General features: G+C 37.6%; 1 protein-coding gene across 1 annotated transcript in view; it reads left to right on the top strand.

Annotated features, from left to right (window-relative positions):
* DCHS2 (dachsous cadherin-related 2) overlaps window positions 1-25340 on the top strand; it is a 266804-nt gene extending 241464 nt beyond the window's left edge. The window contains exons 17-20 of the mRNA XM_015139368.3: window positions 17095-17225; window positions 19071-19357; window positions 20385-20517; window positions 22555-25340. Coding sequence (XP_014994854.3) covers window positions 17095-17225; window positions 19071-19357; window positions 20385-20517; window positions 22555-25178 — 3175 coding nt within the window. The 3' untranslated portion in view covers window positions 25179-25340. The remainder of the gene's footprint in view (window positions 1-17094; window positions 17226-19070; window positions 19358-20384; window positions 20518-22554) is intronic.
* Window positions 25341-26922: the final 1582 nt, after the last annotated feature.

Below are 26922 nucleotides of genomic sequence, written 5' to 3'. Positions count from 1 at the left end.
CTTTCCACTGTAGAGCTGCAGAGCAGACGTCCTATTGAAGGAAAACACAGGTACAGTATACCAAAGACAGTGAGTGTCAGTATGCTTCTATGCCAGACTACTGTTATGTTTTATGAAAAAATTATAATGTGTGCATGTGGTTGAGCAATGAGAGCTGGTTAAACTGGAATATCTTACTGGATATACTGGATTAATTACCCTCTGGAAAACTTCCCAACACTAAAAATTTAAATGTTTAGCTTTTTGTTAACTGTTTAGTTTTTTAATATACTTCAAAAGTATTTTAAAAGTTTAAGACTTTATCCTGTATTAACTATTAGAAATTTTAAAATAATATTTTAGCATAATAGTTATTGGTACTTGTTGTTTAAATATATTAAAACCTATTCCCTGCTACGCTGTTTCTATAGTAATTGTTTAAGCATGAAACTTTTTCTCCTTTTCCATGGATGACTGCAGATAAATCTCAATCTAGTTGAGTGATTACAAATTCAGGAATTATTAAAGGTCTGCTGTGTTCTAGGAACTAAGCATTTTCCGATGTCAAGGACTTTCCGTTACAGTGTTCTTACTCAATGGAACCTAATTAACAATTAAATCTAATTTCTTTCAACTTTTTCCTATTTGCGTCATGGTTTCTATGTTTACAACATTAAATTGGTCCCAGTATTAAAAAGTGACTCTCTCCCATCCCCATGAAGAATTTAATTCTAGGCTTGAAGAAGCAAGAACAGAGAGAAGTTGAACCCCTACACATTGTCACAGACAGATACATACAGGTGACCCCCACCCGCCACCCGACCCCCTACACACGCTCTTTCTCTCTCCAGCATCACCAAGGCAAGGAATTATTTTAAACCTCTTGCCTCCCTGGGCTCTCCCCACACCCACTCACAACCCCTGGTGTGGTGTGGCTTCTATCCTTTAGTGCTTTTCTTGATATTTAAGGCAATAAGAAATAAAGGAGGATTTTCCCTAGTCTGCTACACCTTTAGTGAGTATTTTGGAAACAGTCTCATTTAGCTTTCAGCTTTTTACTTATGAAGTATTGCTATTTTGTCTGATTGAGGAAAGTATCCCAATTTCAGCCCTTTGTTTTAAAATATAAAACATTTCCTCAAAAAAAAAAAAAAAATAGAGCTACCATACAATCCAGCATTCCTGATCCTAGGTATATACTCACCAAAAAGAAATCACTATATTGACAATTTATTGCAGTAATATTCACAATAGCCAATATTTGGAAGCAACCTAAGTTTCCATTTATCCAGGTGAATGGATAAAGAAAATGGGATATGTATACACAACGGAGTATTATTTAGCCATTAAAAAAGAAGAATGAGATCCAGTCATTTGCAACAACATGGATGGAACTAGAAGTCATTATGTTAAGTGAAATACAAACATCACATATTCTCACTTATTTGTGGAAGCTAAAAATTACAACAAATGAACTCAAGCAGATAGGGAGTAGAAGGATGGTTACCAGAAGCTGGGAAGGGTCAGGGAGGATTGAGGGGAAGTGGGGATGGCTAAAGGGTACAAAATATAGTTGGAATGAATGAATAAGACCCAGTATTTGCTGGTACAAAAATGTAACTACAGTCAAAAATTTAATTATACATTTAAAAATAACAAAAAGAGTATAACTAAAATAACTAAAAGATTTGGATTGTTTCTAACACAAAGGATAAATGCTTGAGGTGATGGATACCCCTTCTTACTCTGATGTAATTATTACACATTGCAAGCCTGTATCAAAATATCTCATGTAACCCAAAAATGTATATACCTACTATGTACCCACAAAAACTAAAAATTGAAAAAGAAAAGATTTCCTATTATATCCTTCAATTTCCAAGACTTGGGCAATTTAACCTTTAATTAGTGATGCATTTTTAAAAAATAATAGTAATAAAACACAAAATGGAAAAAGGGAGATAGTGTTAGTCATGATTCTACTAAATATGAATGTATTAAATAATTTTTAGTTTTCATATTAAGCCACACAGAAGAAAATTCAGTGGAAAATTTGATGACAAATTATAAAATAGGCATTAATTTCTGTCTGATGTTTATGAATATATAAAAAGCTATTTATCAGGCACAAAGCTGGGGACACAAAGACAAATGTAACAGCCCTTGTTCTCAAGGAGCTTGAAAATCGAGTCCTGGCTGGGTACAGTGGCTCACGCCTGTAATCCCAGCACTTTGGGAGGCTGAGGCGGGTGTATCACCTGAGGTCAGGTGTTTGAGACCAACCTGGCCAACATGGCAAAACCCCGCCTCTACTAAAAGTTCAAAAATTAGCCGGGCAAGGTGGCGGGTGCCTGTAATCCCAGCTACCTGGGAGGCTGAGGCAGGAGAATCACTTGAACCCATAAGGTGGAGATTGCAGTGAGCCGAGATCCCACTACTGCACTCCAGCCTGGGCAACAAGAGTGAGACTTTGTCTCGAAAAAAGAATACAAGAAAAAGAAAATCAAGTCCTAGTAAAATATATGGCAGAAGGCACATTAATAATCACAATAGTTGCCATTTATGGAACTCCTGCTTCACGTTCATTATCTAAGTGAATTCTCGTAATAGACATGATTTATAAAATAAAGAAATGGGAACTCAGAGAGGTAAAGTGGTTTGGCCAAGAATCCGAAGCTAGTACATGGTAGAACATGATTCTAGCCGATGTGAATGATTGCAGGGCTTATTTTATGATGTGAATGAATCTTAAAAGTATATGCATGTACATTTACAAAATAAGTAAATATTCAAGGCAAGCAGTTGTTTTCAGGAACAATGCTAAACTCAGTGTATTCTCCATTGAATGCTCATTATGACTGTGGGAGAAAGCAATTTTACAGGCAACGTAGGAAATGGAATGAGATGCTAATTAAAATACACAATTCATGAAAAGCAAAGCTGGGATTGGAATCCCAGTCTATTGATGCCCTGAGAAAAAGGGAATAAAAAGGATTTGGGGCCAAAGGCACGAAGAAAGATACGGGTATGTGAAAGTGTTTTACATGTTTGGAAGTAGCAAGTAGTACAGCACACCAAAGAAGTAACTAAGTGTAGGGTAATAAAAGAGGCAGCAGGCAAGTTTTGAAAGACTTTCGGTGTCTCGTAATGGAAACTATACAGTATTCTGTGAACTATATACAACTATAAGCAGTTGAACGAATGTTCATATCTTTATTTCTAAAGACATCTCGTAATGGATGCACTGCAAGAGAAAGAGAACTAGCTTAGGCCAACAAGCTGAGCTAGACTGCAGCAATGAAAAGTCTGTTACATGGATGGTGTAGTGGGGACAGAAGGAAGGTACTTACTAAAATGTTGATTTGAATATGGAATCCATAGGAACTTGACCACCAATTGAATTTATTGAGCAAGAAAAGAGATAGAATGGTTCTGAAATTTCTGCTTAGGAAAGGAAGGGAGAAGAATAGATGGAGATTATGATTTTTTATTCTGGGTATTTGAGGTAGAAGGACCAATACAAGGACAAAAGTGAAGATACCCTTTAGGCAATTGAAAATAATAATCTGTAGCTCAGGGTAGGGATCTTCACTCAAGATGTAGATTTGAGATTCATCCAGGGAAAATGTGTAAAATGAATTACCTAGGGAGAATATGTAAAATGAGAATTGAGGAGTGGTGACTTATCACCACCTCAGGATTCAGCAGATAAATAGGAACTGCAAAGTATATTTAGGGTATAGAAAGATCTAGAAAAAGATAATGTCATGGAGACCAAGGGGAGAGGTTGGGTTGAATGAAAGGAGAAGACTTCAAAATATGTTTGCATTAGAATCTCTTAAAGTACAGTCATCTCTCAGTATCCATGGGGTATTGGTTGTGGGACTCTCCACTGCGTCCCTCCCACTCCCCCATACAAAAATCCATGGATGCTCACATTTCTTGTATAAAATGGCATAGTATTTGCATATTACTTATGCAATTCTCTCATAGAGTTTATTTATTTTTATTTTTTTAATTTCAAATTTTATTTTAGATACAGGAGACACGTGTGCAGGTTTATTACATAGGTGTATTGCACCATGTAGTGAGCACAGTATTCAATAGGTAGTTTTTCAACCCATGCCCCCTCCTTCCCTCCCCTCAGCAGTTCACAGTGTCCACTATTCCCGTGTTTATGTCCATGTTTGCTCAATGTTTAGCTCCCATTTGTAAGTGAGAACATGAGCTATTTTGGGTTTTTGCTTTTGTGTTAATTTGTTTAGGATTATAGCCTCCAGCTCTATCCATGTTTCTGCAAAAGACATGATTTCATGCTTTTTTATAGCTGCATAGTTGACATTTTGCTTATTCAATCCACCATTAACAGGCACCTAGGTTGAGTCCATCTTTTTTGCTATTGTGAATAGCATGGTGATGAACATATAAATGCATGTATCTTTTTGCTACAATGATCTACCTTCCTCTGGGAATATACCCAGCAGTAGGATTGCTGGGTCCAATGGAACTTTGTAGTAAGTTCTTGGAGAAATCGCCAAACTGCTTTCCAAAGTGACTGAACTATTTTACATTCCCAACAATGTATTAATGTTCCCTTTTCTTCACAACCTCACCAGCATCTGTTGTTTTTTTGACTTTTTAATAATAGCCATTCTGACTGGTATCTCATTATGTTTTGATTTGTATTTCTCTGATGATTAGTGATCATGAGCATTTTTTATGTTTGTTGGCTGCTTGTTTGCCTTTCTTTGGAAAGTGTCTGTTCATGTCCTTTGCCCATTTTTTAATGGGATTATTTGGTTTTTGCTTTTTGATTTATGTTCCTTGTAGATTCTGGATATTAGACCTTTGCCAGATGCATAGTTAGTGAATATTTTATCTCATTCTGTAGGTTGTCTGTTTACTCTGTTGATTATTTCTTTTATTGTGCAGAAGCTCTTTAGCTTAATTAGATCCCATTTGTCAATTTCTGTTTTTTGTTACAATTGCTTTTGAGGACTTAGCCAAAAATTTCTTGCCAGGGCCAGTTTCAAGAAGGGTATTTCTTAAGTTTTCTTCTGGGATTTCTATGCTTGAGGTCTTATATTTAAATCTTCAATTCATCTTCAGTCAATTTTTGTATATGGTAAAAGGTAAGGATCTAGTTTCATTCTTCTGCATCTGGTTAGCCGGTTGTCCCAGCACCATTTATTGAATAGGGAGGGCTTTCCTCATTGCTGGTTTTTGCCGGCTTTGTCAAAGATTGAATGGTTGTAGGTGCGTGATTCTATTTCTAAGTTTTCTATTCTGTTCCATCAGTCTATGTGTTTGTGTTTATACCAGTACCATGCTATTTTGATTACTGTAGCCTTATAGTATTGCTTGAAGTCAGGTAATATGATGCCTCTGGCTTTCTTCTTTTTGCTTAGGAGTGAGCGTGTTTAGGCAGAAAAGAAGTATTCAATAGATATATAAAGATTAAAGATTTTGATCTAAGCATATTTTCTTAATTTGATTTTTTATTATTATCAAAGTAATATATACATTTTTTAAAAAATCAAATAGTGTATAAAGTATAGATGAAAGTCAGCAACCACTGCTTCACCTCTCCCAAGGCTAAAACCCTCCAGACGCAGACACTATTAACTGATTTTCTCTGATACTATAAATACAAGTATGTAATGATTTATAACTTTAAACATTATCTCTTAACTTCCTGTTATAATAGATATCGGTATAAAATCCTTATTTTCTCACACTCCAACTCTTTCTATATTCATATCACTGTTTTTCATTTAATCAGTAATTAGTGTTTATATTATATGAATATATTCATGTTTACTTCATAGTCAGATCATATTATATGATTTTATTTCCTTTTATCACTACTCCTCAAGCCCCCAGAGTTTCTTTCTTGATTGTCCAATTGGCTATATCTATGCACTTAATTCCTTGTAAATATCCCATAAGCTTTGTTATCTGCATCTAATTTTTCCTCTAACTGCCTTTCATCAAATATTCTATCAAGCCCTCTTTTTTCATGAAGACCTGGTTCCTACTGCTTTATGCCCTCTCCATCTAGCGTGAACAGTTTGGGTTAATACGCCTATTGCAAGGCTGAGATCCCATAACTTTGGTTTATAGCTCTCCTAGGTCAGGCCAGCACTTCCAGATCCCATGTTTTTCTCTTCCAATAGGTTTGCAGGAAAAGGTGCCAGAGAAGTAAATTATCTGAGCCTTGCGTGTCTGAAAATGTCTTTATTCTACTCTTTCATGTAATATACGCAGTGGGCAACAGAGAAGTTGAAAGTATCTTTTAGAATTTTGAAGGCATTGCTCTGTTATTCTCTGAAACTCAGTGTTGCTATTAAGAAGTCTGGTGCCATTCTAATTCGGTTTTTTTGAGACAGAGTCTTGCTCTGTCACCCAGGCTGGAGTAGTGTGATCTTGGCTGCCTGCAACCCCTGCCTCCCGGGTTCAGGCAATTCTCCTGCCTCAGCCTCCCGAGTAGCTGGGACTACAGGCGCCCGCTATCATTTAGTAGAGATGGGGTTTCATCATATTGGCCAGACTGGTCTCGAACTCCTGACCTTTATCTGCCCGCCTTGGCCTCCCAAAGTGCTGGGATTAAAGGCATGAGCCACCGCGCCTGGCCGCCATTCTGATTCTTTTACTTTGCGTAAATGTTTCCTTCTCTCTAGAAATTTATAGGTTATACTTATCATCCGTAATACTTTAAAATATAATTACATATTTTGATGTGGGTTTCTCCTTGTACTGTGTATTCAGTGTTCCTTTTTAATACAAAGACGTTTCTTTTAATTTTCTTGTATTATTTCATTGAAAATTTCCTCCCCATTTTTTAGTTTTGGTTTGTTGTTTTGCCCTGTTTCATTTTCCTGAATCCTGTTCAATTAGGTATTGGATCGCCTAGATGGATTCTTTGTTAGTTATATTTTATTTCCTACTTTCCATTTCTTGTTTGTCTGTGGGTTTAGTTTTTGTTTTATTTTGGGAAGATATTTCCTGAGCTTTAATCTTCTAAAATTTTTTATTTTCTAATTAAAAATTGAGAAGCTATTATATATTTGTTTTTACTACTAAAAGCTCTTATTTGATGTTTGACTTTTTAAATAATATCCAACTCTTGTTTTATGCACATGTTGTTTTCTGATATCTCTCCAAGGTATTAATTAGAATTGTTTTAAATTTTATTTTGTTCCTTTCAATATCTGTTTCCACTGTTTTCTTTTTTTCTTTTTGTCTATATTGAGCTTTCTTTTTCATGCTGAAGGCTTTCTGAAATTAAGTGTTGATTCTTAGATATAAGTGAGGCAATGTCAGAGTCATTAGAACATCTGAGTGAGCTAGAGGGATTTGATTAGCACAATTCACTTTCAAATGAACCACACGGGAAGTTGACTACTTTTCAGGATGACATACAAATGGCGGTATATGGAGTTCACTTTTCTTTGGGAGGGGACTTTCAGTTCTCCAGAGAAGGTCTTTCAATATTACTAACTCCAAGTATGAACCAAAGGCATTCTTTGGCTGAGAATGAAGAATAATGGGCAAGAGGGACATGAGTACCCTGTATTTAAACCAACATAAATCATCTTCCTGTTTAAATAATATGAATTTAAAATATTCTTCCTATTAACCAAATACCTCACCGCAATTTTTGCCATGTATTGAGTCTCTCCTTGGTGACCTGAGAGCAACTCTGCTCCTCATGTATCTTTATGTTCCTCTGAATGCTTTTTAAAAGACTTTTGAAAGAGAGGTTTTAGGTCCACAGCAAAATTGAGAGAAGGTGCAGAGATTTCCTATATATCCCTGCCCACACACATGCACAGCTTCCCTCATTATCAAAATCCCCACCAGAGTGGTGCATTTGTTACATTTGATGAAGCTACATTGACACATCATTATCACTCAAATTTACAGTTTTCAGTGGGATCCACACTTGGTACTGTACATTCTGAGTGGATTTTAATCTCTGATTTCCTTTGGCCCACTCATCTGCAACTGCTCTTCAATCTGCTTGCATCTTCCAGAAATTGCTGATATTTCTCATTCATTTCACCCACTAATATCTTTCCTCATTTGTTTAGCTTTATGGACTTAAAACTTATTTTTTTTCTTTTTTATTATACTTTAAGTTCTAGGGTGCATGTGCACAATGTGCAGGTTTGTTACATATGTATATATATGCCATGTTGGTTTGCTGCACCCATTAACTCGTCATTTACATTAGGTGTATCTCCTAATGCTATCCCTCCCCCAGCCCCCCACCCCACAACAGGCCCTGGTGTGTGATGCTCCCCTTCCTGTGTCCAAGTGTTCTCATTGTTCAATTCCCACCTATGAGTGAGAAAATGCGGTGTTTGGTTTTCTGTTCTTGTGATAGTTTGCTGAGAATGATGGTTTCCAGCTGCATCCATGTCCCCACAAAGGACATGAACTCATCCTTTTTTATGGCTGCATAGTATTCCTTGGTGTATATGTGCCACATTTTATTAATCCAGTCTGTCATTGATGGACATTTGGGTTGGTTCCAAGTCTTTGCTATTGTGAATAGTGCCACAATAAACATACGTGTGCATGTGTCTTTATAGCAGCATGATTTATAATCCTTTGGGTATATACCCAGTAATGGGATGACAGGGTCAAATGGTATTTCTAGTCCTAGACCCTTGAGGAATCGCCACACTGTCTTCCACAATGGTTGAACTAGTTTACAGTCCCACCAACAGCATAAAAGTGTTCCTATTTCTCCACATCCTCTCCAGCACCTGTTGTTTCCTGACTTTTTAATGATCGCTGTTCTAACTGGTGTGAGATGGTACTTCATTGTGGTTTTGATTTGCATTTCTCTGATGGTGAGTGATGATGAGCATTTTTTAATGTGTCTGTTGGCTGCATAAATGTCTTCTTTTGAGAAGTGTCTGTTCATATCCTTTGCCCACTTTTTGATGGGGTTGTTTGTTTTTTTCTTGTAAATTTGTTTGAGTTCTTTGTAGGTTCTGGATATTATCCCTTTGTCAGATGGGCAGATTGCAAACATTTTCTCCCATTCTGTAGGTTGCCTGTTCACTCTGATGGTAGTTTCTTTTGCTGTGCAGAAGCTCTTTAGTTTAATTAGATCCCATTTGTCAACTTTGGCTTTTGTTGCCATTGCTTTTGGTCTTTTAGACATGAAGTCCTTGCCCATGCCTGTGTCCTAAATGGTATTGCCTAGGTTTTCTTCTAGGGCTTTTATGGTCTTAGGTCTAACATTTAAGTCTTTAATCCATCTTGAATTAATTTTTGTATAAGGTGTAAGGAAGGGATCCAGTATCAACTTTCTACTTATGGCTAGCCAGTTTTCCCAGCACCATTTATTAAATAGGGAATCCTTTCCCCATTTCCTGTTTTTTTCAGGTTTGTCAAAGATCAGAGGGTTGTAGATGTGTGGTATTATTTCTGAGGGCTCTGTTCTGTTCCATTGTCCTATATCTCTGTTTTGGTACCAGTACCATGCTGTTTTGGTTACTGTAGCCTTGTAATATAGTTTGAAGTCAGGTAGCATGATGCCTCCAGCTTTGTTCTTTTAACTTAGGACTGTCTTGGCAATGCAGCCTCTTTATTGGTTCCATATGAACTTTAAAGTAGTTTTTTCCAATTCTGTGAAGAAAGTCATTGGTAGCATCATGGGGATGGCACTGAATCTATAAATTACCTTGGGCAGTATGGCCATTTTCACAATATTGATTCTTCCTATCCATGAGCATGGAACGTTCTTCCATTTGTTTGTGTCCTCTTTTATTTCATTGAGCAGTGGTTTGTAGTTCTCCTTGAAGAGGTCCTTCGCATCTCTTGTAAGTTGGATTCCTAGGTATTTTATTGTCTTTGAAGCAATTGTGAATGGGAGTTCATTCATGATTTGGCTCTCTGTTTGTCTGTTATTGGTGTATAAGAATGCTAGTGACTTTTTCACACTGATTTTGTATCCTGAGACTTTGCTGAAGTTGCTTATCAGCTTAAGGAGATTTGTGGCGGAGACAATGGGGTTTTCTAAATATACAGTCATGTCATCTGCAAATAGGGACAATTTGACTTCCTCTTTTCCTAATTGAATACCCTTTATTTCTTTCTCATGCCTGATTGCCCTGGCCAGAACTTCCAACACTATGTTGAATAGGAGTGGTGAGAGAGGACATCCCTGTCTTGTGCCAGTTTTCAAGGGGGAATGCTTCCAGTTTTTGCCCATTCAGTATGATATTGGCTGTGCGTTTGTCATAAATAGCTCTTACTATTTTGAGATATGTTCCGTCAATACCAAATTTATTGAGAGTTTTTATCATGAAGGGCTGTCAAATTTTGTCAAAGGCCTTTTCTGCATCTATTGAGATAATCATGTGGTTTTTGTCTTTAGTTCTGTTTATATGCCGGATTACAGTAATTGATTTGTGTATGTTGGACCAGCCTTGCACCCCAGGGATGAAGTACACTTGATCATGGTGGATAAGCTTTTTGATGTGCTGCTGGATTCGGTTTGCCAGCATTTTATTGAGGATTTTTGCATCAATGCTCATCAGGGATATTGGTCTAAAATTCTCTTTTTTTTGTTGTGTCTCTGCCAGGCTTTGGTATCAGGATGATGTTGGCCTCATAAAATGAGTTAGGGAAGATTCCCTCATTTTCTATTGATAGGAATGATTTCAGAAGGAATCATACAAGCTCCTCCTTGTACTTCTGGTAGAATTCAGCTGTGAATCTGTCTGGTCCTGGACTTTTTTTGGTTGGTAGGCTATTAATTATTGCCTCAATTTCAGAGCCTGTTGTTGGTCTATTCAGGTATCAACTTCTTCCTGGTTTAGTCTTGGGAGAGTGTATGTGTCCAGGAATTTATCCATTTCTTCTAGATTTTCTAGTTTATTTGCGTAGAGGTGTTTATAGTATTCCCTTATGGTAGTTTGTATTTCTGTGGGGTCGGTGGTGATATCCCCTTTATCATTTTTTATTGCGTCTGTTTGATTATTCTCTCTTTTCTTCTTTATTAGTCTTGCTAGCGCTCTATCAATTTTGTTGATCTTTTCAAAAAAACCAGCTCCTGGATTCATTGATTTTTGAAGGGTTTTTTGTGTTTCTATCTCCCTCAGTTCTACTCTGATCTTAGTTATTTCTTGCCTTCTGCTAGCTTTTGAATATGTTTGCTCTTGCTTCTCTAGTTCTTTTAATTGTGATGTTAGGGTGTCAATTTTAGATCTTTCCCGCTTTCTCTTGTGGGCATTTAGTGCTATAAATTTCCCTCTACACACTGCTTTAAATGTGTCCCAGAGATTCTGGTATGTTGTATCTTTGCTCTCATTGGTTTCAAAGAACATCTTTATTTCTGCCTCATTTCATTATGTACCCCATAGTCATTCAGGAGCAGGTTGTTCAGTTTCCATGTAGATGAGCAGTTTTGATTGAGTTTCTTAGTCCTGAGTTCTAGTTTGATTGCACTGTGGTCTGAGAGACAGTTTGTTATAATTTCTGTTCTTGTACATTTGCTGAGGAGTGCTTTACTTCCAATTATGTGGTCAATTTTGGAATAAGTGTGATGTGGTGCTGAGAAGAATGTATATTCTGTTGATTTGGGGTGGAGAGTTCTGTAGATGTCTATTAGGTCTGCTTAGTGCAGAGTTGAGTTCAATTCCTGGATATCCTTGTTAACTTTGTGTCTCGTTGATCTGTCTAATGTTGACAGTGGGGTGTTAAAGTCTCCCGTTATTATTGTGTGGGAGTCTAAGTCTCTTTGTAAGTCTCTAAGGACTTGCTTTATTTATCTAGGTGCTCTTGTATTGGGTGCATATATATTTAAGATAGTTAGCTCTTCTTATTGAATTGATCCCTTTACCATTATGTTTTGGCCTTCTTTGTCTCTTTTGATCTTTGTTGGTTTAAAGTCTGTTTTATCAGAGACTAGAATTGCAACCTCTGCCTTTTTTTGTTTTCCATTTGCTTGGTTGATCTTCCTCCATCCATTTATTTCGAGCCTATGTGTGTCTCTGCACATGAGATGGGTCTCCTGGATACAGCAAATTGATGGGTCTTGACTCTTTATCCAATTTGCCAGCCTGTGTCTTTTATTTGGAGCATTTAGTCCATTTACATTTAAGGTTAATATTGTTATGTGTGAACTTGATCCTGTCATTATGATCTTAGCTGGTTGTTTTGCTCGTTAGTTGATGCAGTTTCTTCCTAGCATCAATGGTCTTTACATTTTAGCATGTTTTTGCAGTGGTTGGTACCAGTTGTTCCTTTCCATGTTTAGTGCTTCCTTCAGGGTCTTTTGTAGGGCAGGCCTGGTGGTGACAAAATCTCTAAGCATTTGCTTGTCTGTAAAGGATTTTATTTCTCCTTCACTTATGAAACTTAGTTTGGCTGGATATGAAATTCTGGGATGAAAATTCTTTTCTTTAAGAATGTTGAATATTGGCCCCCACTCTCTTCCGGCTTGTTGGGTTTCTGCCGAGAGATCCACTGTTAGTCTGATGGACTTCCATTTGTGGGTAACCCGACCTTTCTCTCTGGCTGCCCTTAACAGTTTTTCCTTCATTTCAACTTCAGTGAATCTGGCAATTATGTGTCTTGGAGTTGCTCTTCTTATGGAGTATCTTTGTGGCGTTCTCTGTGTTTCCTGAATTTGAATGTTGGCCTGCCTTTCTAGGTTGGGGAAGTTCTCCTAGATAATATCCTGAAGAGTGTTTTCCAACTTGGTTCCATTCTCCCCGTCACTTTCAGGTACACCAATCAGACATAGATTTGGTCTTTTCACATATTCCCATATTTCTTGGAGGCTTTGTTCATTTCTTTTTACTCTTTTTTCTCTAATCCTCTCGCTTCATTTCCTTCATTTGATCCTTAATCACTGATACCCTTTCTTCCAGTTGATTGAGTCGGTTACTGAAGCTTGTACATTTGTCACGTAGTTCTCATGTCATGGTTTTCATCTCTAACAGTTCATTTATGGACTTCTCTGCATTGATTATTCTAGTTAGCCATTCATCAAATCTTTTTTCAAGTCTTTTAGTTTCTTTGTGCTGGGTTCGTAATTCCTCCTTTAGCTCAGAATAGTTTGATTGTCTGAAGTCTTCTTCTCTCAACTCATCAAAGTCATTCTCTGTCCAGCTTTGTTCCATTGCTGGCGAGGAGCTGCATTCCTTTGGAGGGGGAGAGGTGCTCTGGTTTTTAGAATTTCCAGTTTTTCTGCACTGCTTTTTCCCCATATTTGTGGTTTTATCTACCTTTGGTCTTTGACGATGGTGATGTACAGTTGGGGTTTTGATGTGGATGTCCTTTCTGTTTGTTATTTTTCCTTCAACAGTCAGGACCCTCAGCTGCAGGTCTGTTGGAGTTTGCTCAAGGTCCACTCCAGACCCTGTTTGCCAGGGTATCAGCAGTGGAGCCTGCAGAAGAGTGAATATTGCCGAACAGCAAATGTTGCTGTCTGATCATTCCTCTGGAAGCTTTGTCTCAGAGGTGTACCCAGCCATGTGAGGTGTGAGGTGTCAGTCTGCCCCTAATGGGGGATGTCTCCCAGTTAGGCTACTCAGGGGACAGGGACCCACTTGAGCAGACGATCTGTCCGTTCTCAGATCTCAAACTCCGTGCTGGGAAAACCACTACTCTCTTCAAAGCTGTCAGACAGGGATATTTACATCTGCACAGGTTTCTGCTGCCTTTTGTTTGGCTATGCCCTGTCCCAAGATGTGGAGTCTACAGAGGCAGGCAGGCCTCCTTGAGCTGTGGTAGGCTCCACCCAGTTCGAGCTTCCCAGCTGCTTTACCTACTTAAGCCTCAGCAATGGCAGGCACCCCTCCCCCAGCCTCGCTCCCGCCTTGCAGTTAGATCTCAGACTGCTGTGCTAGCAATGAGGGAGGCTCCATGGGCCTGGGACCCTCTAAGCCAAGTGCGGGATATAATCTCCTGGTGTGCTGTTTGCTAAGACCCTTAGTAAAGCACAGTATTAGGGTGGGAGTGACCCGATTTTCCAGGTGTTGTGTGTCACGGTTTCCCTTGGCTTGGAAAGGGAATTCCATTCCCCCTTGCGCTTCCCAGGTGAGGCGATGCCTTGCCCTGCTTTGGCTCTCACTCGTTGGGCTGCACCCACTGTCCTGCCCCCACTGTCCGACATGCCCTAGTGGGATGAACCTGGTACCTCAGTTGGAAATGCAGAAATCACCTGTCTTCTGCATCGCTCACTCTGGGAGCTGGAGGCTGGAGTTGTTCCTATTTGGCCATCTTGGTGCGGATCCCATAACTTAGTATAAAAGGTTTTTGATATCGTTTTAGAAGAATCTTGAGAGGAAGAGAAGATAAAACCTGTGTAGTCAGCTTGCAACCTTTAACCAGAAATCATAGTTTTTCTTTTCATATTTATTTCTGTTGGTGGCTGATATTTTAATTTTTTTCAGAATTTCAGAAGGAATAGAAAATTCTTGCTAGACATTTAAGATACAATTGAGAGTTTTGAAAAACCCTCTACCAACAAGTTTAGTACTTGTTAAGACAATCAAAAAGATCCTTCCTGGTCAAAGGCCTTATTTAAAGTTTAACATGGTAAAAGAAGCTTCTCATGGTTGATAGAATAGGAAAAAAATGCAATAGTAATCAGGGCAACAGTTGTGGAACATGGAGTGAGTTGGACTGGCTACAACCAACAGTTTCACAACTGCAAAAGAGCCATCATAGATGACTTGAAGTCTTGCATAGGTTGTGTATAGAATATCTGCGCATCTACCTTCGTATTTTTTATTTTTTCTTCAAGTTATTGAGAAACCTTTTCCTTTCCCATTTAGTTTCATGCTAAGCAACATATTTCTCTCCATGTCAAAGAATCTCACTTCTTTTTAATCTGACAAGACATTATGTAGGATGCCTGAAGTTGTAACATTGTGAAAATAATGGTAATTATGGCTACAGTAGAAGAGTTGATAGAAACTTAACTTTGATGTCTTGGCTGAGACTTTAGATGACATTGAGAGGTGCAAGCAGCAGGGGAGAGAGCAGTATGAGTTGATTATTTTTGTTAAAATATTTCCATACGTATCTGACTGACATTCATACTAACAAAATAAACTTTCCACATATAATTATTCCAGAAGTTAGGCTCCACAAGTGTGATATTCAGGTGGTTATTCTACTAATATTCCAACTCTGATAATGCAGAAGGCAGTCTGTGTTCTTCATGAATAGTAGATTTAAGCACTGATCATTTAATATTAAGTGGAATGCAAACCAAGACAGAGTTGATGTTTATTTTATGTCATTTTTAAATTTAGGATTGGAAAGAGAAAGAACATTTATCAAGTGAGCTAACAATGAAAACAAAGTGAAAGTGTATCAACTTTCAAGACTTAGTTTCTTAAAAGGTAGCCCCCACAACTGGCTAAGACTAATTCCACTTCTGAAATAAAGAGCATCTTCTCATTAATAACTCATTTTATTACTCAGTCGCCCTCCTAGCCTTCATCGTGTTTAGAGGGGAGTGAAAAATAAGCCAATAATTATACATTAGAATGTGATGTATACACAGTAAGAGAGGTATGTTCAACAAGTATCATGAAGCATGGGTTTCCAGTTGACCAACACATGAGCCTGAATCCCAGCTCTGTCATATAATATGTGTATAACCTTGGGGAAATCTTGAGAAACCAACATTCAATACTTACTAAAGAAAAGCAAATAAGGCAGCTCCCTGCCCTTAATAAACTTACAGAAGAGGCAGACAAATATGTTATGAAGAAAAAAGAGTGATGATTGCTATGGCAGAAGAATGTACAGGGTGCTATGGGAATACATAAAGGTGCATTTAAATCGAATGAAAGGTCCATGAAAACTTCGCAGAGATGTGAGCTTTGAAAAACCAAGAAAGTGTAAGGGCTAGGATTCCGTGTAAAAGCAAGGACAAAAATGTTTATGTGAACATGTTCCGGGGTTGGATAACCGCTTAGAGACATGGAGAGCCAAAGAAGGGTTTTAAATGGGGAGGTCAGGTTTTCAAATTAGGATTTTAGTTAGAGCAGTTGAGTGCAATATAGAGGGTGGATGGAACAAGAGGAGACTCACAGTAGGGAGGTTCGTAATTTATCAGGTACTCCTGGTGAGAAAGGATACAATAAATATAGAGCATTCTAGGTAAAAATGGTGAGGGGCTGAGGCTACAGGGAACTGGCTTGTCCAGGTTTGCCTGGGACTTTAGTGGATGTAGCACTGAAAGTCCCATGTCCAGTTTGCCTGGAGTATCTTGGTTTTAAAAACACTGCAAGCTCGTGTCCCAGGAAATTCTTCACTCCCAGACAAAGTGAAATGTGATTATCATACATGAGCATTCTGAAGGTAGGAATGAAATGGCTAGGAACACTAATTCAAGTGACATCCAGGAGGTAATACTGATAAGAGACATAATTAGTTGGACGTTGGAAGGGTAGTGAGAGAACGGGGGAAGTTGAAGACAGTAATAAGGTTTGTAGTTTGTTTGATGGAGAAGCTCAATGTAGCATCATCCAAGAGAGATTAAATCAGTCTATGTAAATTCTTTCAGATCATGGACTTTTACCTCTACTTCACAATCCTAGCCAATCATGCATCTTCTGTAAGTGTGTTCATCATAGCGGTGTCCTGTCTGAATTCTAGCATTTCGATGGATTTGCTATTTGGATCCAAAAGTATCAGTACAAAGCATCTTTTAGTTGGTTCAGTGAGATGGAAATATGTAGTAGTATCCAGACCACGACATGGCAGGGTGGAGACAGTCTGCTTATCCAAAGTATAGGTATTGGTGTTTTTATTTTTTTAGATTATTCATTGCAGGACAGGATTGAATGTTACAGTCTGGCTCTCCGAAATGGTCCATTTTGACTTGAATGCCTCATGATCTCTGGCAGCTTGCTGGATTTGGTTCTCTGAACATGCCAAAAACAAATAAATTTCAGGGTGCCATTCTTATGAAATACATTTTAAATGACGCCATTTAGAAAATCCAAGACAGAAATAAAAGTAGCTAGTCAGCTCATTTTAAAATTTTCAACTAGATATTTGATATTTATGCTGTTTTTCTAATTCCTGGATGATGAATCACATTCCTTGATTCTTTTTCTAAACCAGCTTGATTGTCCAAGCCACAGATAAAGGGATGCCCAGGCTTTCTAATACGACTATAATCAAGGTACAGGTGACTGATATAAATGACAATGCCCCAGCTTTTCTCCCCTCTGAGGCAGTAGAAATTGCAGAAGGTAAGTGTGACAATTTGGCATAGTGGTTTTGATTAACTTGTATAATATTTTTTACTATTTTCTTTAGCCAGACACTGTATTAACATGAGTGCTAATCCTCAACAACTGTGCAAACTAGATCATTTTTGTCTTCATTTTGCAAAATAGAAAATGGATGGTCATAAGTTAAATATTAAATGTCAAAGGAGTAAAATGTTAAAGCTGAGATTTGTACTCAGATCATCTGGAGGCCAAGTCCCCATGCTCCAACCATCATCCCTTATAGTATCTGTTTATAATGCAGACATTTCTTACAAATTATATCCACTCTATGAAGAAGCATATTTTGTTGGCTGTGATAACCATTGTGAACCTCATCTAAGAAGAATCAACATTCATAGCTCTGTCAGTCTTTTCAGGATACTAATAACAACTAATTAGTGAAGTGAATTAGATGTTTATTGCAAAAAGCCATCATTTTTCCCAGAATAACCTTATCTTCAACATTTGTACCACACTGATGGTAGAGGTTGAAACTAGAAAGTTTTAAGTGAGATGCTGGTTAATCTTCACTATTTGGGTCTGTGGGTTATACAATGATCCCATAGTCTGTGGACCCAAAGTTGTCCACAGTCAATGGCTACGCTGGTGAAACACGACCTAAGTCTTTATAGTTGAAGTTGAAAATAATGGTGGCCCCTTGCTTGCCTCTCTACTTCACTGTTAATACTAAATTAATTCCTAAAATGTTTCTAATATTTTATTATGCTCACTTTCTAAACAGATTACAACCATCACTCTCACAGAGGGAAATATTCCAGAAATGTCTATGCATAGAGATATCTACAAATCTTATCAATAGCCTACAAATCAAATAAATTCTCCAGTTTTGCCTCTTGCATATTTGATATATTTTCATTTGATTTTATTGAAGGTTCTGCTTTTCAGCACATGCAATTAGTGTTAAAATATAGCAATGGGCCTAATATAAATATATCACAAGAAGAAACTACATAAATCAAAACATACTGAATAGGGTATGTTGTGGTTGGTGCACATCGAGAGTGTTCAAGCTTGAAAATGGAAAATTATGGGTTTCATATACAATGGAACTATTCTGAGCATCTTGGCATATTCTTTCTAGCTGTACATATCTGTAAGCTAAAAACAAAGTCCTTTTCACAGGCCGTTTAGGCTAGAGAACATATGTGGTGAGTGAGGCACTGAACATGTCATCTCTTTTGTAATTTTTTGGTGAATACTATTTGAGATTTGCTTTACTCACTAGTACTATGTAGACTTTGTTTTTCTATCGTCTTAATAATTTTGAGAGTCAGATTTAATAAAAGGAAGCAGTGTGTGCACCACTCCAAAATAAATAATTGTACAAAAACAAATATAAATAAATATCTAATTTGAACATTAGTGCCCAAATATTTAAATCTGGCCTACTTTTGAAAATGCTATGTTTTGTATTAATGTCCTGAGTAATACCCTTCATCCCATTCATATCCCCCATAAAGATATGATTTTGATACAGAAACTGTATATTATAAATAAGTGGCTTAGGATGTTTCTTGGTACTGGAATTGTGTTGTAAGCATATAATGAAAATAATGTCATATAAAAACTGAATATACCCTACCTCCTCAATTCCCTACTCAGTGGTGAATTTTCACTTTTATTGGTCTCATAAATTCTTCAGAGTTTTTGTTCAGTGCATAATGAGCTTTGTATGAGAAATCAGGCCAAGAAAGAGCAAATCATGTTGGACTTAGAATAAAAATACTTGGATGGAACTAGTAAAGAAATGTATTTCAAAGGATGAATTTTAATGGAGACTGACACTGGTCATGACTATTTCAGATTCTTTGCCTGGTGTAATTGTGACTCACGTGTCAGTTCACGATGTGGATTTGAATTCAGCTTTCATATTCAGTTTTGCCAAAGAGAGTAATCCTGGAACCAAGTTTGCTATTGATCAGAACACTGGAGTGGTGGTGTTGGTGAAAACATTGGATTTTGAAGAAGTGACTGAATATAAGCTGCTCATCCAAATTTCTGATTCGGTGCACCGCACAGAGGGAGCACTCGTAGTCCGTGTGCTGGATGTCAATGATAATCCACCAGTGTTTTCTCGAGATTTCTATCAGGTAAAGGGCTTAAAGAGATGAAACCACAGCCAAAACTAGAAAGAATAGAGAATGATGTGAGTCTTCCATCGCTGATAGACAGCATTTACTGTTTTTATTCATCAGAGAGACAGCATTTACTGTTTTTAGTCCCTAAGTTAATGCTGTGGGTTTTTGCACTTAATATCATGGAGTCTATAAGTACATATGGAAATGAATGTCTCATTCGGTTTAGTTTACTACATATGTATTTTTTTTTTTTTTTTTTTTTTTTTAGTTTTTAGAGGTTGTAGTCCAGTTTGTCATGACAATTTGAACCTGCCTAATATTTGCAAAACCACTGATAAGATTGTTTGCATTATCTGCAGTTAATTTGGGAAAATTCTTTCTTTCATAGGCATATTTTTGGAATGCATTGATTAAAATTTTACAGAAAAAAAATTACGAAGAAAACTATAAAGTGGAAATTTTAGCTTGTAGAGCGTAGTATATGTTCTATATGTAGAAGTAAGGGCCAGGATAGCATTCAACTCAATACTCGCAAATGGACTCCAGAACTTTTGAAGGTAGCAAATGCAAAATTTAAGTGTAAACACAAGGGGAGGGTAACCTAAGTAATGATCCCCTGTGAAGGCTTGCTTGAATTATGCCATGCACATAATGTAATAATATATTAGTGAATGTATTAACTATCTTCTGCCGCATAGAAATAGTTTAGAAGAACTTTTTTTCATAGTTAAAAAAAACTGAATAAAATTATTTTTAAAACTTATTTTTTTTCTGACCAGGCGTGGTGGCTCACGCCTGTAATCCCAGCACTTTGGGAGGCTGAGGCGGGCAGATCACCTGAGATCAGGAGTTCAAGACCAGCCTGGCCAACATGGTGAAACCCATCTCTACTGAAAATACGAAAATTAGTCTGGCATGGTAACAGGCACGTGTAGTCCCAGCTACTCGAGAGGCTGAGGCAGGAGAATCACTTGAACTGGGGAGGCAGAGGCCTTCAGCCTTTAAGTACAATGTCCCTATTTTTCTCTTTTTCCCTCAGGTCACAGTTCCTGAATCAACACCTGTGGGCTATTCAGTGCTGACTGTGTCAGCTACAGACTTAGAAAGTAATGAGAACATTTCTTACAGAATTATATCCTCTTCTAAGGAATTCTCCATTGATCCTAAGAATGGTGAGTTATTTATAGTTGCATTCATGCTCATATGTTTGGGTTTCAAAGTAGAAACCTGAAATAACCCTTTCTAAATGCCTCTAAAAATGTTCCCCACCCCCCATGGAATTATAAGCACAACTGTTTTATTACTCTTCACATCAAGTGTTGTGGTAGCAAATGCCAGTGTTATTTCTCTTCTCCAACATCTCAGTGGCTAGAAAGTAAATGTCACTCTTTAAATGCTGGTAAATGCTCACAAATTCAGAGACCCCAATATAATAAACACCCAGTTTCATCTGCCCAACCAAGCACAGTTCAGGCAATTATCCCAGGATTCAGCAAGAATCAAAATGATGTTGAACGGATTAAGTTAGTGCTGAAGACTTCATATTACTAGAGTTTGGATGCTTTTTTCCCAAGCCAAGTTAAAAAAAATCAGTAATATCATTATATATTCAATAAACACAAGAATAATTTAAAAAGGAAAATTATTTAAGCATCTCTACCAACTAGAAACCACTGTGGTGTTTTGGTTTATTTGATGCTTCCCAAGGCTTTTTGTCTTTTCATCAGAGACCAAGACATTTGTGGTTGTGAAATGCCTTCAGGCAAGTGATTCCACATTCAATTAAACAGTATATACAGAAAGTTGAACAGTGAGTGGACATTAAAAGCTAAATTTTATAAAGATGAATAATTAGCAAAACAATGTCCCTAGCAGAGCACACTAGAAAATAACAGGGCCTGGGAGGCATCACACTCTGTGTTCCCCATCTCTATCCACTATTGCATCATTTCACAAGTGAGAGTTCATTTAAAAATTAACCTTGGGATTACCTGAAAGGGGAATTCGTCCCAAAATACCAGCACGAAGCCCACCAAGTGTCGTAAATGGAGAAGTACGTCATATATCATGTTGCCTATGGATGAACAATCACTGCATGAATACAAGCATATCAGGAATTTGGCTTTTCTATTCTTCAGTCTCTATCCCCACCCGACCACTCACCCTCTTTTCTCTCCATCTCTCTCTCTCTGTCTATCTGTCTCTATCTCTTTCTCTAGTCTCAGATGATGGCAACTGCCACCCTGGCCACAGCAAATCAGTGTTCAAGGCAGTCCTTCTGAGCACTCAATCCTTAGCAACACTTTTACTTGACGTGCTATTGACAAATTTTACACTGAGCTATTGATTCAAATATTTTTAAAACATTAAATGTTTAATTTAAAACATTAAATGCAATGTTTAAAACATTAAGTGCAATGTTAAAAACATTAAATGCAATGTTTAAAACATTAAACACACTAAGCTATTGATTCAAATATTTTTAAAACATTGAATGCTGGCCAATTTAGCTCATGGTGGGACTCTAATTGAAAACGTGGCATTTAAATGTCAGCATTCTGTATTCTTTCTTAGTGACCATCCTTAAGACATATTTATCTTAAAAATGTTTTAACACACATATTTATAAAAATTATATATTTCTGTATTTAGTACAATAAACTTTATTAATTACATTTCAGCAATAAGGGAAAAACCGACTTGCATGATCTGTAGGAAAAGCTCATCTCTCTAATTAAGCAATAGTGTAATAGTAACTCAGCATTATCATTTTTACTGCTTTCATTTGGCTTGAGTATCAACAACTATTTCCAGAATAAGTATCTTTATCCCAGAATATCTCTATACATGTGTTTGTGGGTAGTAAAATGGGGTACAAATTTTACAAACAAAAAAATATTTTTTTTAAGAATAGTGGAACAACTTACTATAAAAAAATAAAATTCAGAGAAATTTGTGGCAGAAGCAACCTCAAGCAGCACACATATTTCACAGAGAGAATGTCATGAATATTATTTCTGTATCTTACATGTTATAAACATATAAATAGAATAATTTGTGTTTCTATTTGGAGTCATCATTGGTTGTGACTTAACAAATCTAACAAAGAATTAAACACATATTAGTAGACATTGAATAATCAACTGCTGATTAAATGGATCATCAAAACTGCATCTCACAGTGTTGAAATGCTATGTCTTATTTTTCAGGCACAATATTTACTATCAGTCCCATATTACTTCTGGATAAAATATCAACAACTCAATTTCTTGTTGAAGCCAGTGATGGTGGAAATCCTGACCTAAGATCTCTTACATTAGTGGAGATAGGAATACAAGATATGAACAATTATGCCCCTGAATTCACAGTCAAATCCTATAATCTTAGCCTAAGTGAGGATGCTCTGATTGGAAGCACGCTTGTTACATTTTCAAACATCGACCATGACTGGACCCATGAAAACACATATGTTGAATATTCCATCATCAGTGGTAATTTACAGAACAATTTTCATGTGGAAACTAATTTCATTCATTCAGAATATCCTTATAAGCAAGTTGGTTATCTTGTGTTGCTTCACAGTCTGGACAGAGAAACAAGTGCAAACCATGAACTTGTCATTCTGGCATCTGACAGTGGCTGCCCTCCATTGAGTTCCACAGCTGTCATATCAATACAAGTACTTGATGTCAATGACAATCCTCCAAACTTCAGCAGCCTGAGCTATCACACCCATGTCAAGGAAGGTACCCCTCTAGGGAGTCACATCACTGTGGTCTCAGCAAATGACCGTGACACAGGGTCACATGCAGAAATCATCTACCACATCATCTCTGGAAATGAGAAGGGAAATTTTTACTTAGAAGAAAACACTGGAGTTCTTTATTTGGTTAAGCCTCTGGATTATGAAGAAATGGCAAAATTCACCTTAACTGTCCAAGCTTCAGATGCAGAAAAGAAACACTTTTCTTTTGCAGTTGTGTTTGTCAATGTCCTGGACGATAACGATCATGCACCTCAGTTTATGTTCTCAAGCTTCAACTGTATTGTTCCAGAAAATCTGCCTGTTTCCTCTACCATATGCTCTATAAGTGCTCTCGATTTTGACGCAGGTCCGTATGGAGAATTGACCTATTCTATTATATCATCCTGTTTTCTCACTCACGGAATGTCTTATGATCACGATCTCTTCCTCATTGACCCTTTGACAGGGGATATTCATGCTAAGCAAATCCTTGACTATGAAAATGGTAATAAATATTGCCTCACAGTCCAAGCCAAAGACAAAGGTGATGCAACAGCCTCCTTGGTGGTCTGGGTGGATATTGAAGGGGTAGATGAATTTGAGCCTATTTTCACTCAAGATCAGTATTTTTTCACCCTCCCAGAAAAGAATAAAGACAGACAGTTGATTGGCAGAGTGGAAGCCTCAGATGCAGACGCTGGTATTGATGGAGTCATTCTTTACTCCCTTGGAACCTCATCTCCTTTCTTTTCAGTAAATAAAACCAATGGAAATATTTATTTGATTAGAGCCCTTCCTCTAATAAAAAGTCAACTCAACAAAGAAGACACCATGGAAATGAAAATAATCGCTCATAGTCCCAAACCAGACTCCAGGTTTGCATCTTGCACTGTTTTTGTGAATGTGTCTTTCTCCTCTGAAGGAACACCCTTGGCAGTGTTCGCCAGCAGCTTTTCAATAAGCCTGGTGGTCTCCTTTTTAGTGTTTCTGATACTCATCTGCATTCTACTTGTACTGATTTTAAGACATAAACAAAAAGACACAATAAACAATTATGAGGAGAAAAAAACCTCATCTTTAGATATGAACTTGAGAATGACCCAGGATGCCAGTGTGCTCAAAGCCTTCCAGAAAACTGATGACTGCAGTAACGAGGTGGTCCCTGTGGATGCCACACCGGAATGGTTGAGTTTAATAAGTATCATAGAGAAGGACATTGTCAATCAGTACAGACACTCAAACTCCAGTGGCCACTGTTCTGTGGAAGGAGAAACTGCGGAAGATAAAGAAATCCAGAGGATAAATGAGCATCCCTACAGAAAGGGCTCAGACTCAGCTCTGAGTGACCGCGAGTCCAGGGTGCCAGACTCGGGTATCCCGAGGGACTCAGACCAGCTCTCCTGCCTATCTGGGGAAACCGAGGTGATGGTGACTGCTGAAACAGCAGAAGCCAGCCAAACATTTGGGGAAGGAGATCAAGGGGAAGGCTGCAGCACCACCTGTGCTCAAAATAATGTGTTACCCCAGACAGTTCAGAAGAGAGAAGCAAAAGAGAGCATCCTGGCTGACGTTAGAAAAGAGTCTGTCTTTATTTCAGGTGATCAGGAAGTAAGGTGTGCAGCTCTTTCAACTCAGACAACCTCTGATCATGATGGAAGAGGCAACTATCACTGGAATTATCTTCTCAGTTGGGAACCCAAGTTTCAACCTCTTGCCTCAGTGTTTAATGATATCGCAAAACTAAAGGATGAACATTTGCATATTCCTGGCATTCCAAAAGAGAAGAAATATTTTGTTTTTCCACCCCCTTTGATAACAGCAGTAGCCCAGCCTGGGATTAAAGCAGTCCCACCAAGAATGCCGGCAGTAACCCTGGGGCAGGTGCCTCCAAAACACCCACGCTCTCCCATCCCTTACCATCTCGGTTCTCTGCCAGAAGCCATGACTCCCAGTTTTTCTCCATCTCTTTCCCTGTTGACCATGCAGCCTCCTGCCTTGTCTCCACTGTTGTCAGAAGGAGAATTATTAGGAACACACGTCAGTGGTACATGCCATGAACTTAAAGCAGAAGATGAAGTTCAAATATAAAACAACTGGGATGCCAAGTACCTGCTCACCATTGGTCATGAATGAATGAACAAAATATTTTCAAGCCAGCAACTCGATATTGGGCTCATTTTTATCGAAAAGCAAGTACTATAATTTAGTTAAGAGTTTTTAAAACTTCCCCATTAAAGTTTCTCAAATTTCTTCCAGCCTTAATGAAAAGTTATTTCCTCTTTTAATCTTTATGTGTTGCTCTCAGGACTCACATTTGTATATATCAAGTAGTGTATATTCTGTCAGACCTGTTGTCTGTATGATTAGACTTCCAAAGGACACAGTGAACTTAACTGACTGCCTGAATGTTTATATGGAAACAAAGTGTACTGTACTCTGGTCACGTTGCTGCTGGTCACACTGCTATATCGAAAACAAATTAGTAAAGGCTAAATAGGGAATGAGTTTAGGTCAAAACATATTATAACAGAGAGGGGAAGTCTAGAGGGATAAACTTTCGTTTTAAGATAAAGCAACAGTCGGTGGATCTGATATATTTAGAGGAGCATTTCTCCATTTTTCCCCTTATACCACACCTGTGGAGTTTAGCCATAATTGAATTTCAATGTGGAGTCTTTTGGAAAACTAATAAAAATTTCAGAATGAAATTTGTCATAACTCTGTGCCAATAGGGAGAAACAAATAAGATTTATAATGGTAGGTAATATAAATAATTATCCCTGATTAAATAAACCAGAAATGCACATTCCTGATAGAGGGCCAGGATTGATACTCGCAATATTTGTGTGGTTTGCTACCACCTGAGACATAGTATCTTGGCCTTCTTTACAAACAGAATGGCTTTTTTTTCAGGGCTTGTCTTATAAGTCGGTGTGGGTAAAGACATTAAACTTCAAAGGTTAATTTATAGCAATTTCTTCATTTTATTTTCTTCTAGGTACAGTAACTTGTGTGTGAAATAATTTATCCACTCAATGTCAGTTTTTAAAGTTTGTGTAGATAAAAAAAAATCATGTTATTAGCTAATGATAAATGTCATAATCTAGCAATATATTTTTAAAATAAGTTTTTTATGGAAATGTTTCTACTATAAAAGTTAAGAGTAGAAGTCAGAAGTCTTTTTACCATTCGCTCACACTTGTGTACAGCTTTAATTGTCATTAGATGGAGCAGTTTGGCACATGGTTAAAATGACTCTGTACAATTACTGTTTTAGAAATATAGCAGTGCTAGATGGTGCTCAAATACAATGCTCTAGCCTTCTTTCTGATGAGCCTGGGAATCCCTTGCAGATTCTCATCCCTTTCAGGAAGGCGGAGTGCATCCTGATGATGGTGGTTCAGAAGTCCTCCTCCCATGGTCAGCACCAGGGCCAGGTGTTAGGCTAACAGTTTAGGAATTCTAATGTGAAATATAAAGGGTATCGTGTAGCTTTCTTAGTAGTTAGGGTGGGCTTCTACTACAGAAATAGTTCCTTTGTGTTCTTCTCCATAGGCCTCATCTGTGAAATTTTGTGACATAATTTCTCTTTACTAAAAAAATATTGCAGGGTGCAGTGTTTGATATCTGATTTTCTAGATAAATAATCCTACCACTTCCTATGCTGATATTTTCTATTATCTATCTATGCTGACTCAGATTGACAACAAATGTATAAAGCTACATTACAAATTGTATGAAACATGAAGGTTTTTGAATAAGCCTGAAATCCTAGGAAAAATCCTTTAGGAGTGGAAAATTTAAATATTATGGGACTGATATATGTTTCTCC

This window comes from Macaca mulatta, chromosome 5 (assembly GCF_049350105.2).
Source record: "Macaca mulatta isolate MMU2019108-1 chromosome 5, T2T-MMU8v2.0, whole genome shotgun sequence".
Taxonomy (NCBI): domain Eukaryota; kingdom Metazoa; phylum Chordata; class Mammalia; order Primates; family Cercopithecidae; genus Macaca; species Macaca mulatta.
Note: the sequence above shows the minus strand (reverse complement) of the source record. Positions and strands in the feature narration are given on the sequence as shown.